At 37.7% G+C, this 13,859-nt stretch overlaps 1 protein-coding gene across 1 annotated transcript in view; it reads right to left on the reverse strand.

Annotated features, from left to right (window-relative positions):
* Positions 1-1,023: 1,023 nt before the first annotated feature.
* RASAL2 (RAS protein activator like 2) overlaps positions 1,024-13,859 on the reverse strand; it is a 105,727-nt gene continuing 92,891 nt past the window's right edge. The window contains exons 14-17 of the mRNA XM_008571818.1: positions 7,730-7,864; positions 5,709-5,911; positions 4,363-4,450; positions 1,024-1,062 (exon numbers count right to left, since the gene is read on the reverse strand). Coding sequence (XP_008570040.1) covers positions 1,024-1,062; positions 4,363-4,450; positions 5,709-5,911; positions 7,730-7,864 — 465 coding nt within the window. The remainder of the gene's footprint in view (positions 1,063-4,362; positions 4,451-5,708; positions 5,912-7,729; positions 7,865-13,859) is intronic.

The raw sequence follows: 13,859 nt of genomic DNA on the forward strand, positions 1-13,859 counted from the left end.
ACAGTGCAGACACTGCCCTGGAGGAAAATCTAGGTAAAACCACATACAACTACAGCATCCAGTAATGCTTTCCTCTTATCTCCTGCTTTGCTGGGGAGATCTGTATGGCAGTAGTGCTGGTAGTCATAGTTTCAGAAGTACTTAGAAAAAAAAAAAAAAAGCTCATGCTTGTTATTATCACTTAAAAAAAGTCTTCCTATCCCTGATGGAGAACTCAGGTGGTAAGATATATAAAATCAGCATTATTAACACACCTCTAGTATAATCTGGTATAAGATGCTTTTTATTTTGGGAAGATAACCAATTTTAAGGGTAAGCAAAACTCAAAGAAAAAAAGATCTGCTGATTTTTAAAAAAAATTTAGTCCATGGAGATTACTGAGATAACAAGCACATACATTTTTTAAAAGCCAGTAAGGACTGGCTAGTGGTTACTAAAAACAAGAGGTAGGAGCCAAATATGATACACCCCATCCCTGTGGTTAGGAATGATCTCTAAACAGATCAACTAGGAATTTCTTGAAATGATTAAAAAAGAAAAGAAACTTCAGTATTGGGTTAAATTATAAGGCCCCAATACTAAGGAAAGCAGGGTTTTCCAGGGTTCACCCCAAAAAATCAGTCATACATGAAAACTTATTTAATTCTTAAAGGGTCAAAAAGAAGGCTAAGAATGATTGTAATTATTTACTGCCTACAAAGGTAACAACTGAAGCCAAGCAACCTCCCTACTAGATGGCTGAAAGTTTCCAAGTAGAGAGACTGCCTTTGTAATCTCCCCCACTGCCAACCTCTCAAAATAAAATGAAAAGTAAAAGAAAAAAATCAAATAGGGACTTTCGAAAGTCAGGTTCAGTTGGCAAAGAGCTCTGACATTTCAGTTCTGCCTGGACTGGAAGGCAAAGCGATCTAGTCCATGCCTGACAGGGTGGGTTCAAGGTGGGGAGCAGCAGGAGCTGGAATGTGTAGGAGGCCAGCACACTGGGCCAGGGCTGGGAACTGCTCAGCTAGAGAACGGACAGGTTTACTTGCCTGTTTGAATAATTTCATCTCCATTTATGACCTGTAATTTAACACAGCGGAGATATCACTTGCAACAGTAACTAGGCAGAGGCTTTGCTTCTCCTGGGAGGAAGCCCTTCTCTGTTCTCCATCCCACTCACATGGAGAAATCCTGGGAGTCACAGTGTCTCTCACGCTTGGGGGTTAAAGGCGGTATATTCCCTGGATCAGACCATGGATCCTTAGTACCATCATTAGGATCCCCTGTCCAAGCTACAAGGTCCAGAACAGGTGATCCTGCCACTCACCAAATGGAGTGCTCATCCTTACGCAGTTCCAGTTAGAAAGCGGCTGACGCAGGCCTGTGCCCTGTAGCATGAACTGACTCAAGGAGAGAGAGAGGTTGAATACAGGGACAAGCTTTTCCTGTGAGAGCACAGGGCTGCTGAGAGAGATGAAAACCGGTTCAACAGGCACCTGGCTGACAGTGTTGTGAGAAGTGTTGAGGCCTGTGCCCTGTAGCATGAACTGACTCAAGGAGAGAGAGAGGTTGAATACAGGGACAAGCCTTTCCTGTGAGAGCACAGGGCTGCTGAGAGAGATGAAAACCGGTTCAACAGGCACCTGGCTGACAGTGTTGTGAGAAGTGTTGGGTTCAACTCTAGCATAAGGAAAGCAACTGTATTCATTCAGAAATATTATTTGCTACCAGTAGCACCAAAGCACATGTCAGGATGTATGGTTACATCTCTGGGAAGCTTTCACTCCCAAACATGTCTTCCTTCTATTTAATGATGCCAGAAGGGCTGCTCTGCTCTATCAAACCCTTAAGAGGTAAGATTTATCCTTACAAAAGAAAGGATCTAATATAAAAAGTCATTCATTACAAAGGATGCCAAAGGATGTTCAAAATCTTTTGCTATAATAAGATCTTAATGTATTAGTAAGCTAACAGCTGGAGTTGAGAAACCTTTCTTTTAAGGACTCTATCATTTTATTTAGACTATCTTTAGTGTTTATGACTTGTGCTATGCCTGGTGCAATGGTTTTCAAAATGTCGTCTAGTGGATTCTCGAAGTACTCTTTAGCGGGTGTCTGTAAGAATAATTTATTATACAGTAATGCCCACATTTAGGTAGATAATTTATTATGTTTAACCAAACCCAGCATGATGTGACCTATTAGTTGAGAGTGGTCCTTGTTGTTGAGTGGTCAGTAGGAGCAGCTGGATATTGATCTAAGGAAAGTCGCTTTGGTTCCATCAAAATAGTCCAGGGAACCAAACCATGTGAAAATCGCTGCCTTGACGTATGGACTCAAAACGTTAACTAGTTTAGCCAGACTGCAAGTCTGATACTGGCTGTAGCTTTGAGGATAACATTTCTCCCATTCCTGCACAGTGATACTCTCCTGGTTAGCTGAGAGAAGGTCCTTGCTTTCCAGAGCTTTTGAGCCCTGATACATCAGATTCCCTCTCTGGCTTTCATCTTCTATGACTATGATTTCTGCTTCATATCCAGTCAGTCATCTTGCCCTAGATGTCAAAATAGGGGCGGGGTGGGGTAGAAATCTTCAGGAGCTAATGATGAGGCTGTCTTGTCAGCACAGAGCCATGACTGTGACACACTCAAGCTCCCTCTACTTAAGACTGATAGTCTTAGATCAGCTGAAATTATTAACAAGGTCTGTCTTATCTTATTTAGTACTAAAATTTCTCCTGGTGTGATTATTAATAGAACTCTCCCTGCTTTATATTGCTATATTGAAATTCCAAAAGTGAAAACTTAACACTAGATTTCCAGACTAAATCGCTTTCTTTATCCAGGTTTGTTTCTCCTAAGCCTCTGGGATGAATTTTTTTTTTTTTTTTTTTTTTTTGACCGGTAAGGGGATCGCAACCCTCGGGCACGGTGTTGCCTGCACCACGCTCAGCCAGTGAGCACACCAGCCATCCCTATATAGGATCCAAACCCAAGGCCTCGGCGCTACCAGCGCCGCACTCTCCTGAGTGAGCCACGGGGCCAGCCCTCTGGGATGAATTTTTATAGTATGTATAGCAAGATGGCTTTGTCTCTACCGTCCTTCCCTCACCCACCTTGAGGATACCTAGAAAGGTTTTTTAAAAAGGACTACGTAAGATAATTACAACAGACCTTTCTTTTGGTTCTTAGCAGGTCTAAATGTCCAGAAACTACAGAGTTCAAGAATCCAAAATATTTGGGGGAGCTATTCTGATAAGAGAGCATCACAACCCACACCCAACCTCCATGTCTAGTGTGTTTGAAGGAGTATGAGGCCCATGAAGCATTCTTCCCATGGCTATGCTTCCAGCTTCAATCCCAATTCCTTTGAAAAATAAACCCCATCCCACATTGACCCTGTAAGGAAACTAGACTGTTAAGAGCATGTTTAAGGATACTGGGGGCTCTAACATATACGGACTGCTGGCTGATACGTAGAGAAGAGAGCAGAACATCTATGCATAAAGTCCTTAGTCTCATTTTTATTTCATGGCTTAGGGGTGAGAAATGCAAACCTGGCTGGGTTGTCTTCAGGGAGGTGCTACAAAACTGCACCTGCATTTTATTATTTGTTTCACTCTGAGAAATACAAATATATTTTTTGCATTGATAAAATGAAAAGGAGTTAGAAACATTTCCTGCTTCCTGTGATAATTGATGTGTCCCTGTGAGGTGCTCCTGGCAGCCACCATCCCATTGGTGTCACAGGTGTAAGCTATGGTGAGTGGAGGCATAGGTTCTGATTTCATCTGCTTTTCCTTTTTTTATGTTTTATCAAAAGAGGCTCTCTAAGCACAGTACCAACAAAGAAGGGCAGCCAAGCACATTCCAAGCAGCAATTCCAAACCCTGAATCAAAAGATTAACGAGAAAAGGTACATTTTACCACCTTATCTTTCCCCTACAATTCTATTACTGCCTGGGGCTAGAGGTTGATGGCAGTGGACGTGACTGACAAGACCGTCAACAGCACAGCCAAGCAATGGTCAGTGGAGGTCACAAGCCAGACACATGCAGTGCACTTTTCTCCATCATCCCCTTGGAGAATGCCCTCCTTTACATAAGGAAAGAAGCAAACTCCATCATGCACTAAGTAGAGATTTGTCAAGCAACTGCACTAAGCACACTATTACTTTGCTGGGTTAACAGACTTGTCACCAGTGAAAGAAAAAAAAAGTAATGGAGGTCACACAGAAACTCATTTAATTTTCAAAAGGTAATGTCGAGAACGTTTCAATGACCCATTTTCCAGTACCTGCCTTGGCATTTGCAAGGGTGGGAAGTCAGGAAATAACAGTTATTGTGAACAAGTGCCTTCTACTAGATTCAGAGCCTGCTTACCTGTGCGTCGATTATTTTCTGCTTTGCATCAATAACTGCTTGCATCTCAGCATGATCCTTCTTCAATTCCTCTTCTACAGCCATTAGCCTAGAATGTAGCAGGAAGGAAATGTCAATATTTTCAAAGAGAGGGCTAGGTAATGTAGAGAACAAGAAACTCAAAACTCATTATAGTTCAATATTTCCAGTCCTTCCTAATAAAAGGCCTGCAAACATCTTTCTTCTCTCCCACCTTGGAAGAAGACATGCAAGGTTGATTTCTCTGTGACCAGATCCCATGCAGTTTCATCTCCTTTGAAACAGTATTACCATAATCATTTTCTCCCTCTCCTCTATCAGATCCTTCCCTCAGCACAACTTATTTCACCTTAGAGTATCAAACCAACCAACAAAAAAACAACCCTTTCTTAATGTCGAGTTAACCTGTAACCACTGTCCTACCTTTCTTTCCTTGCACAGCTAAGTATCCTCAAGGAGTACTTTATACTTGGTAGGTCTAGTTTCTTTCTCATCCATCATTCATATCTTTACCCACTGATATTTAACTCTGTAGCTATATTTAAATGACTTTCAGTAAGACTGCCAATTACGTCCATATTATCAAAACAAAAAACCTTTTTTGTCCTCCATTTATTTGACCTGTCCATAGCACTTGACAATATTGAAGCATGTGGTAATGAGCATGGACTCTGGAGCCTGACTGTCTGGGTTCAAATCTTGCTGCACCATTAACTATGTGACCTTGGGCAAGAGACTTAATGAATCTGCTGTCTGTTTATTTGTAAAACGAGAATAATAATAATGCCTATCTCAGAGGTTGTGAGAAAGGATAAACAAAGTATTATTTGTAAAGCGCTTAGAAAAGTGCCTGACCCACAGTAAGTACTATGTAAGTACTTGGTAAAACTGAACACTCCTTATTTTCCCTTGGCATCTGTGACACTCTCTCTCTGTCCTCTGGCCATAAAGATATTCAGTGAAACTCCTTTCCATGTTTCTGGACTTGTTTTGAAAAACTAAGTTAGGCTTGGACATTGGAAATTTAGATTTTTTAAACCTAGTCCTTCTCTAAGACTTCTCAAGTGAGCCACTAAGTTTTTACTATTTTTCTCATTGTTATGGTTAAAGGAAAACAGCCTACCTTTATTTTCAAAGGAAGTGCCCTAGGTCTCATATTAGGATATTTGAAGAGATATAGTCAATCACCACATTTGTACTGAGTACCACAGAGTATCCACAGGGTTGAAAATGGCTTTTGTTGCCATTCCTTTAAGACTCTTTGCATCACCTCCCCACCTCTTTGTACCCCCATCTAGCCCACGCCTGCCACCAGGTGGTCCTCTAACCTGCTGATGATGCTTTTCATCTGGCAGTCTTTCTCTTCCTGCTGTCTGCGGAGCCGCTCCTCGCTGTCCTCCAGCCGGGCCTTGTATTCCAGCAGCAGCTTCTGCATCTGCTGCTCCTGCACCAGCAACCGGCGTTCATACTCCTCCAGCCGCCGGCTGGACACTCTCAGGCGCTCCTTCAGTTTAGTAATTTCTTGTTCATACTAGAGCAGAGGAGAAAAGGCACCAAAGACAAGGAGAGAAAATCTAGAGTTACGATGGTTTTAGGAATTAGCGATTTACTTTTTAACAATGAAACTCTAGGCACTGTAGCTAGATAATGCCTGAGCTGCCATTCCCTATGCTGCTGCTAGTGTTCTTTAAAATTATCAGCTGGCACAAATGTTAATGGAGCTTTGCCCTCCAAAATTACATTTTAAACCTTAACTTTGCATTCCAAATTCTACATATTTATGTACCTTTCTCCACATTAAACTACCAATTGCTGCAAGCCATATCCAATCTGTGATGGTATCAAATAGGAGGGGGAAAAAAGATTAAAACTGTGAAGCCTGACAGGTCACTTAAACCAAAAGCCCTCTTGTCTATAAGAGAGAAGATTTCTGTATCATCATCTGTACTGTAGATCTCTGACATATCTTGGCTCATCAGAGTGTCATTCCTTCGCTTTACTAGAACCAGTCCTTTGGAGCACAAGCAACGTTTTTATAATGTTAAGCCACTAAATCAATACATAGAATTTTATGGCAGGGTGGGCTATTGCTGCTTTTTTCCTAACTATAAAAGTGTAAACTATTCAGGTCACAAGCACTAAGCAAAGGCCTACATGTTCTCTAGGGTTTATTAATATTGCCTCTTGGCCCATTTTCATGATGTGCCATTTTCATCTGCCGAATGGGGTACCGCTTGCTGGAACATATATGCCTGTGTGCTACTAAGAAGCTTGATATAAATTCAGTAATTCAATTGGTTACATGGCCCTTTCTTATAGCAAAGTTGTGGTTGCAGTTTTAGTATACTAGAATGCCAAATTTCCAGGTGATTGAAAAGTATAAACTTTCTTATGGATGGTCTACTTACATTCATTAGTAATCAATGATAAATCTGTATAGTGCTTTGTAAAATGCAGTTTATTTACACACAATATTATCTCATGTAACAACCAGTCAACTAGCTACTACTTACCCAACATGGTTCTAAACTACACTTGTTAATCCAGAAGGTCAAGGGTGAGAGTTTTAATGCCAGTTCTGAAGAGGTAGACTGCATTAATAAACATAGTTTAGGATCATGCTGATAAGTAAGAAGACACTAATTGTCTGGTTGCCAATTAAATGTGATAGTGCTATATATGATATCAAGGTTCTTGTTTGATAATCCTTTTTATCTCATGTCAACTTTTCTTTAAAAAGCCAAATGCCAAGCAATAGATAATATCCTTTTAAGAATTATCTATAGAGCTAGACATTCTTTAACCAGAAAAGGCAAAAAACCAAAAACAAAACCCCAAAACTGAAACCATATTGTTATCATGATAAAGAAAGGATGTCTAGTCCTAAGGTAATTTTGGCCTTGGTTAAAGACTAACAACCAGTTTACAGAAACACTAAATATTCAACTAAAATGACTAGAAATGAACAGAGTGTCCTTTACAGAATCTACAAAAAAAAAATTATAGCTAAACTACCCCCCCAGCATGACGAACATTTTCCATATATGTAGACATACTTGTACCACTGACCTATATTATCCACAGATATGTATATGATGATATTCAACTAAAATGACTAGAAATGAACAGAGTGTCCTTTACAGAATCTACAAAAAAAAAAATTATAGCTAAACTACCCCCCCAGCATGACGAACATTTTCCATATATGTAGACATACATGTACCACTGACCTATATTATCCACAGATATGTATATGATAAGAGGAATAGGGTGGATCATGTTCTTGGCTAGACAAGAGTGGCCTATTGCTAGTGGAGGCAATAAGCTAATAAGACAAATTAGGTTCTACCTTTTCAGCATGCTTGGCTTCATCTTGATTTTGCTCAGTTTCTTCCACATCCTCTTCATATTGCCCATTGTTCAGTACCCAGGCTGCTGTCCTCTCTACTGGAGACATTGTGGCAGAGTCCACAGGTGACTGAACCTGCATCAGAAATAGTTATTAGTATGTCCCACTTATGTTTTACAAAAAGAGCTATTCTTAGAAGACATAACTGTGATCCCCCCGTTTTCTAATAAGTGTTCTCAGCTTTAAGTAACATTTTATTAATGCCAAAGCTAGGGGTGGGGAAAGAGAATACACATTTGTATAAGAACGAGCTATTCTGAATAGAAATTTGTATGTATCACATCCAAGAACAGTCCTTTTTCTCCCTCTAAAGAAAGCCAAGGCCTTAAAATTGTTAATTTGTGCAGTGCTCCAAACTCTGTTAGGTACCAAATTATGAACTGATAGAATGGGATAAAGGAAGCATAACTTGACGGTTAGTTGCTCAGGTTAGGAAACATCTGTTTAAACCAGAGATGATCAGGAACCAAAGAACTGGTTAATGTTAAACAAGCTCACAAGTTGCCCATTTACATATCAGAATGCTAAATACTTAGTTTTCATATTAACCATTTAGAGAAAGAGAATGACAAGTGATATTGGTTGTCTTTACAGAACACTGACTTCTTCATGGGTTAAGACCACTCAGGAGTCCATATTTTTAGACCAGAAAGTTTCTTGATGAATACAGAATCAAAACAATGGATACTGGATAGCATACCCAGTTAGGATAGCTAGATAAATTGTCCTTTTCCAATATAGGTATATCAAGTGTTAAGAATACTGGTCTTGAGTAGCAACTCTGCCACTAAGTAGTTAAATCACTTAATCTCTTAAACACTATTTTCCTAATCTATTCAATAGGGATACCACCACCATCATCATTACCACCTATCCTGATTGACAGTTCTTTGGAAACCTCAGAGTGCTACAAAGAGGACAGATGTTACAGTTTATATTAGGCTACTGAACATTAGTGCTTTCTCCACAAACAAGGCTTCAAAATTATTTTTTGTTCTAATATGTTCTTCATATAAAAAAACTATATACTATCTTTTATATTTTTTCTTTTGGTCTTATGTATGCTGGCCTTATTTCCCAAAGAGATTGTCAATTTAATGGCACCATATCATACAGTTCTTTTGAATGGTAATGACTAGTTAAATGCATAATAGATGCTCAATAAAATATTATTCACTTATTACTCTGGATTCTCTTTGGAATTCATCACTAAAGTATAATTTAATATTAAAAGAAGGATACTCTAAGTTTTTCCTCTAATCCTTTAGAAGAATATCAAAGGCTTTCCATCAATGATTGTTCCATCTCTTTTATAAGTTGGATAGGTAGCAAAAATTATTATCTCTAGTTTATAGTCAAAGAATTGAGGAAAGAGGTTGGTAAGTTGTTCAGATCCCATCTTGCTTAGTTAGAGATAGCCTCAAGAAGAGAATTTATATCCACTGACTTTCAACAAATTCATCAAAGAAAATGAAAAAGACAGAAAAAAAGCAGGAATTCCCATTGGAAATATCTCCATTTTGAGATAAAGCTGTATAGGGTTTCCTTGGAAAAAATAATGCTTTAGGGTAAAAGGGCCCGACACAGCAGTTTCACTGATACTACAATTAGTCATAGCCTGGCTATTCTGAGGACAACTGAGAACAGGCCAGTTCCCTTTCCTTGCTAGTACGTACTAGATATAAACAAGACTTGTTAGTTTCAGTTTTTTCATGTCTGAAATAGTCAAGTTCTCATAAATGAATAATACTTCTATCAACACTAAAGAAAGAGCTCACGAAATTAATAACTAAACTCTGAGAGTCATTGAAGAGGCTGGTTAGGAGAGGATTCAACAAATCCAAACGTGAAAACTGCAGCATCAGACCGACAGTCTAGTAAAATACTTATTTTAAATGGCCTCTTCAAATTTGAATTTCTAAGTTAGAGAATATGCTAAATCTGAACAACTTATATGTTGTAAATAAATAAAGCCTATTATTTGTACAGAGTACACGATACATGAAAAACAAAATAGAGAGGAAAATGTGAAAAAAGAAATCCAAATATAGGATATGGTATCGCCTATAACAGGAAAATAACTATACACATCAAAAGTTATTATGAGAAACAAATGAGATTGCATGTAAAAGCACTTTGTAGACTGCACGGTACTTTACACACAGAAACACACACACTAAAATTCTCCCCCTACTGGATTTTAAAAAACAGAGCACAATACAATAAATTGCTGTAGTACTGGTAAAGAAAAATAGAAACAAGGGGTTTAGACTTTCATTTGATATATGTGTATCTGGAAGCCTATAATGAATATAGCATTGAGTCTTAAAAAATTGATAGAAAGTCAATATTTAAAGAAGACAAATGCCTTTTTAGTTTTATAATCATCACTTTAGCACGCAGGGAATGGGAAAGCTGCTTTATTGTAAAACCAGGATTTTCTATTCAATAGCAATTTGAGATAAAGGAGCTAATAAAACTAATAACAACTTTACTATGTGTAATTTATTACTTCAAGGCAGCTAATTCAATAGCTCTCTGGTTTATATAGTTAGCAAGACACGGCTTGAATGAACTTTCTTTCCCTGTGATTTGTTATGGGTAACTATTTATGTAGTACCTGTAAATGCACTGCAAACTAATGGTATTCCTAAGAACACACCAAAGGATAGATCTTAGCCCCAAAAAGCATATTAAAAACACCACCACCACCACCACCACCACCACCGATTTATGTAGTACCTGTAAATGCACTGCAAACTAATGGTATTCCTAAGAACACACCAAAGGAGAGATCTTAGCCCCAAAAAGCATATTAAAAACAACACCACCACCACCACCACCACCACCACCATTTTATGGTAATCTAAGCTTTAACAGTCAAGTGAGAAGCCGTAAAAACAATGGGTGGTTCATTCCACTGGTGATGGTGATAGCTACAGCATCTTCAGAAGGACTAACATAATGTCCAATGAATCACGAAAAATTGTACAGTGGAAACTGGGCATTCCAGGTCTATTCCTATTCTGTTGGTTGAATTTTATTTTCAGCCACTTCCTAATGTATCCTAGCACTTTCCCTGGCATACAGTAGGTGGTCAAAATAACTTAACAAATAAAATTGATAAAATAAATCAGACCAATCCTAACTATTACTTCTATTCATGACAAAGCCTTTACAAAATTATAGAGAGACAGAAAGTATTATTGAATAAATAAAAAATAGTTATTGTGCTAGATTGGAAGAAAATAGAGGTGATTTTTGTTTCAAAATTATTTTTTGTTCTAATATGTTCTTCATATAAAAAAACTATATACTATCTTTTATATTTTTTCTTTTGGTCTTATGTATGCTGGCCTTATTTCCCAAAGAGATTGTCAATTTAATGGCACCATATCATACAGTTCTTTTGAATGGTAATGACTAGTTAAATGCATAATAGATGCTCAATAAAATATTATTCACTTATTACTCTGGATTCTCTTTGGAATTCATCACTAAAGTATAATTTAATATTAAAAGAAGGATACTCTAAGTTTTTCCTCTAATCCTTTAGAAGAATATCAAAGGCTTTCCATCAATGATTGTTCCATCTCTTTTATAAGTTGGATAGGTAGCAAAAATTATTATCTCTAGTTTATAGTCAAAGAATTGAGGAAAGAGGTTGGTAAGTTGTTCAGATCCCATCTTGCTTAGTTAGAGATAGCCTCAAGAAGAGAATTTATATCCACTGACTTTCAACAAATTCATCAAAGAAAATGAAAAAGACAGAAAAAAAGCAGGAATTCCCATTGGAAATATCTCCATTTTGAGATAAAGCTGTATAGGGTTTCCTTGGAAAAAATAATGCTTTAGGGTAAAAGGGCCCGACACAGCAGTTTCACTGATACTACAATTAGTCATAGCCTGGCTATTCTGAGGACAACTGAGAACAGGCCAGTTCCCTTTCCTTGCTAGTACGTACTAGATATAAACAAGACTTGTTAGTTTCAGTTTTTTCATGTCTGAAATAGTCAAGTTCTCATAAATGAATAATACTTCTATCAACACTAAAGAAAGAGCTCACGAAATTAATAACTAAACTCTGAGAGTCATTGAAGAGGCTGGTTAGGAGAGGATTCAACAAATCCAAACGTGAAAACTGCAGCATCAGACCGACAGTCTAGTCAAATACTTATTTTAAATGGCCTCTTCAAATTTGAATTTCTAAGTTAGAGAATATGCTAAATCTGAACAACTTATATGTTGTAAATAAATAAAGCCTATTATTTGTACAGAGTACACGATACATGAAAAACAAAATAGAGAGGAAAATGTGAAAAAAGAAATCCAAATAGAGGCTGAAAAAGATAAAAAATAATAATAATAGACAGTTTCCTGAAAAAAAAATTCTTTCTCTGTAAATTGTTTCACTAGAATTTTATTTCCTTCCTACTCACTAGATGGAGAAGACTGAAGCTGGTTATGCTGCCAACAATGGCCATTCCTTTGTGTTAAGATACAAGTGGAATTTGCATGGGACAAAGCCACTGATAATTACAGACGCCTACAGAACAATCTCCACAAAAAAATCCTCCAGTGTTTGAGAGAGAAGAATTCCCCAGCACAATTTGCAATTAAAATATGTAGAGGAATTTGCCTGAAAAATGTGCTGATTATATAGAACTTCAGAGGCTTCATAGGAGTGAGATGAGAAAAGCAAACAAGAAATGGAAAGATAAGGAATAAAAACACTAAAGACATAAGTTCAAAAGAATGAATCATCTGGGTAGAAAAAGCTAGTGTAGAAAACCCAGAAACTTGAGCAATCAAAATACAGTGATTTATATGTCAACTGATATTGTGGTGGCAGTACCAGCAAAGGCATAAACAAAGATGAATATTCAAAGCTGTGCTAGGACATCTCACTGTGGCTGTGCCCAACTTCATGCCAATATAATATAGACATTCCCTGACTCATTAATGGTTGTGGCAGAAAAATTGATTTTAAAATTGGTTTGGAGACTGTATGCATTTCCTGCCTCCCATCCATCCAGGCAGGCTTCTATTCACAACCCTCGGAAACACGTATTGTGTGCTTATGTGATAGATGTTATATTTTCCTGTAGAGATGTTATAAATGACAACTGATGCCAGATGAGTACACAAAAGGATATTTAATTTATAATATTTATAAACATCAGCCTGAGTCATGAGCCCTGGGAATTGAGGCCTACATGATACAGAAGGAATGGGTATGTAAAAGAAAAAGAGTTTAAGTTTTTCTTTTCTGTTCAGGGCTGAACCTAAATAAACTTATAAAAGGAAGTGGAGGGCTCTTTCCCCTGTCCTGTCCCTCTCTGTCAATCGGATTCTCTTCTCTACTTCCTATCTCATCCTCGGTACCCTCGTGCTGCTCTAAGCCCCCAAGTACATGTTTACTTTCGCCCAGTGTTCCATCTCTAAAACTACTTATCTTTCCTTTCTCTTCCCAATAAATAATTCTCGGAAATTAGCTGATCTCCATTAGAGGCTCGCACAAAAGCAATGCGAGAAGACTAATTCACAATAAGGTGTAAATGACCGATAGCTTCTTAACACACATTTTATACATATATATACATTTATATATAAAAAATATACTTGTATATAATATACATTGTATATATATTTCCTTTTCTTTAAATGAAAATGCTTATTAAATCAAGTGAACAGGTGAAATTTTGGAAAATATAACAAAACAGCAATGAAAAATATAAGACTGAAGAAAACATTATTTCTCAGGAAAGAATGGCCAACTAGGAGGTTCTGCCCAGAATCAGCTTAAGCTAGTCATGTTTTTCAGCCCTTCCTATACTTCTGTACCCAAGGATTCTGTAAATGTTCCTTTAAAAAAAAAAAAACTATAAAAATAGGGGCAAGGAGCTCTGATCATAGCAGACTGGAGGCAGAAGCAGCCAAATCAGTAAGTACCTACTGGTAAAAATGCAAATATATTAAAGAGATACACTAGGATTTTATTGCAGTCTCCCTGCCCAGTTATTTTGCTGCATAAAAGGATTTGTCACAGAACTCTTTTAATCACGAGCTC

Source organism: Galeopterus variegatus, unplaced genomic scaffold, assembly GCF_000696425.1.
Source record: "Galeopterus variegatus unplaced genomic scaffold, G_variegatus-3.0.2 Scaffold724, whole genome shotgun sequence".
NCBI lineage: Eukaryota > Metazoa > Chordata > Mammalia > Dermoptera > Cynocephalidae > Galeopterus > Galeopterus variegatus.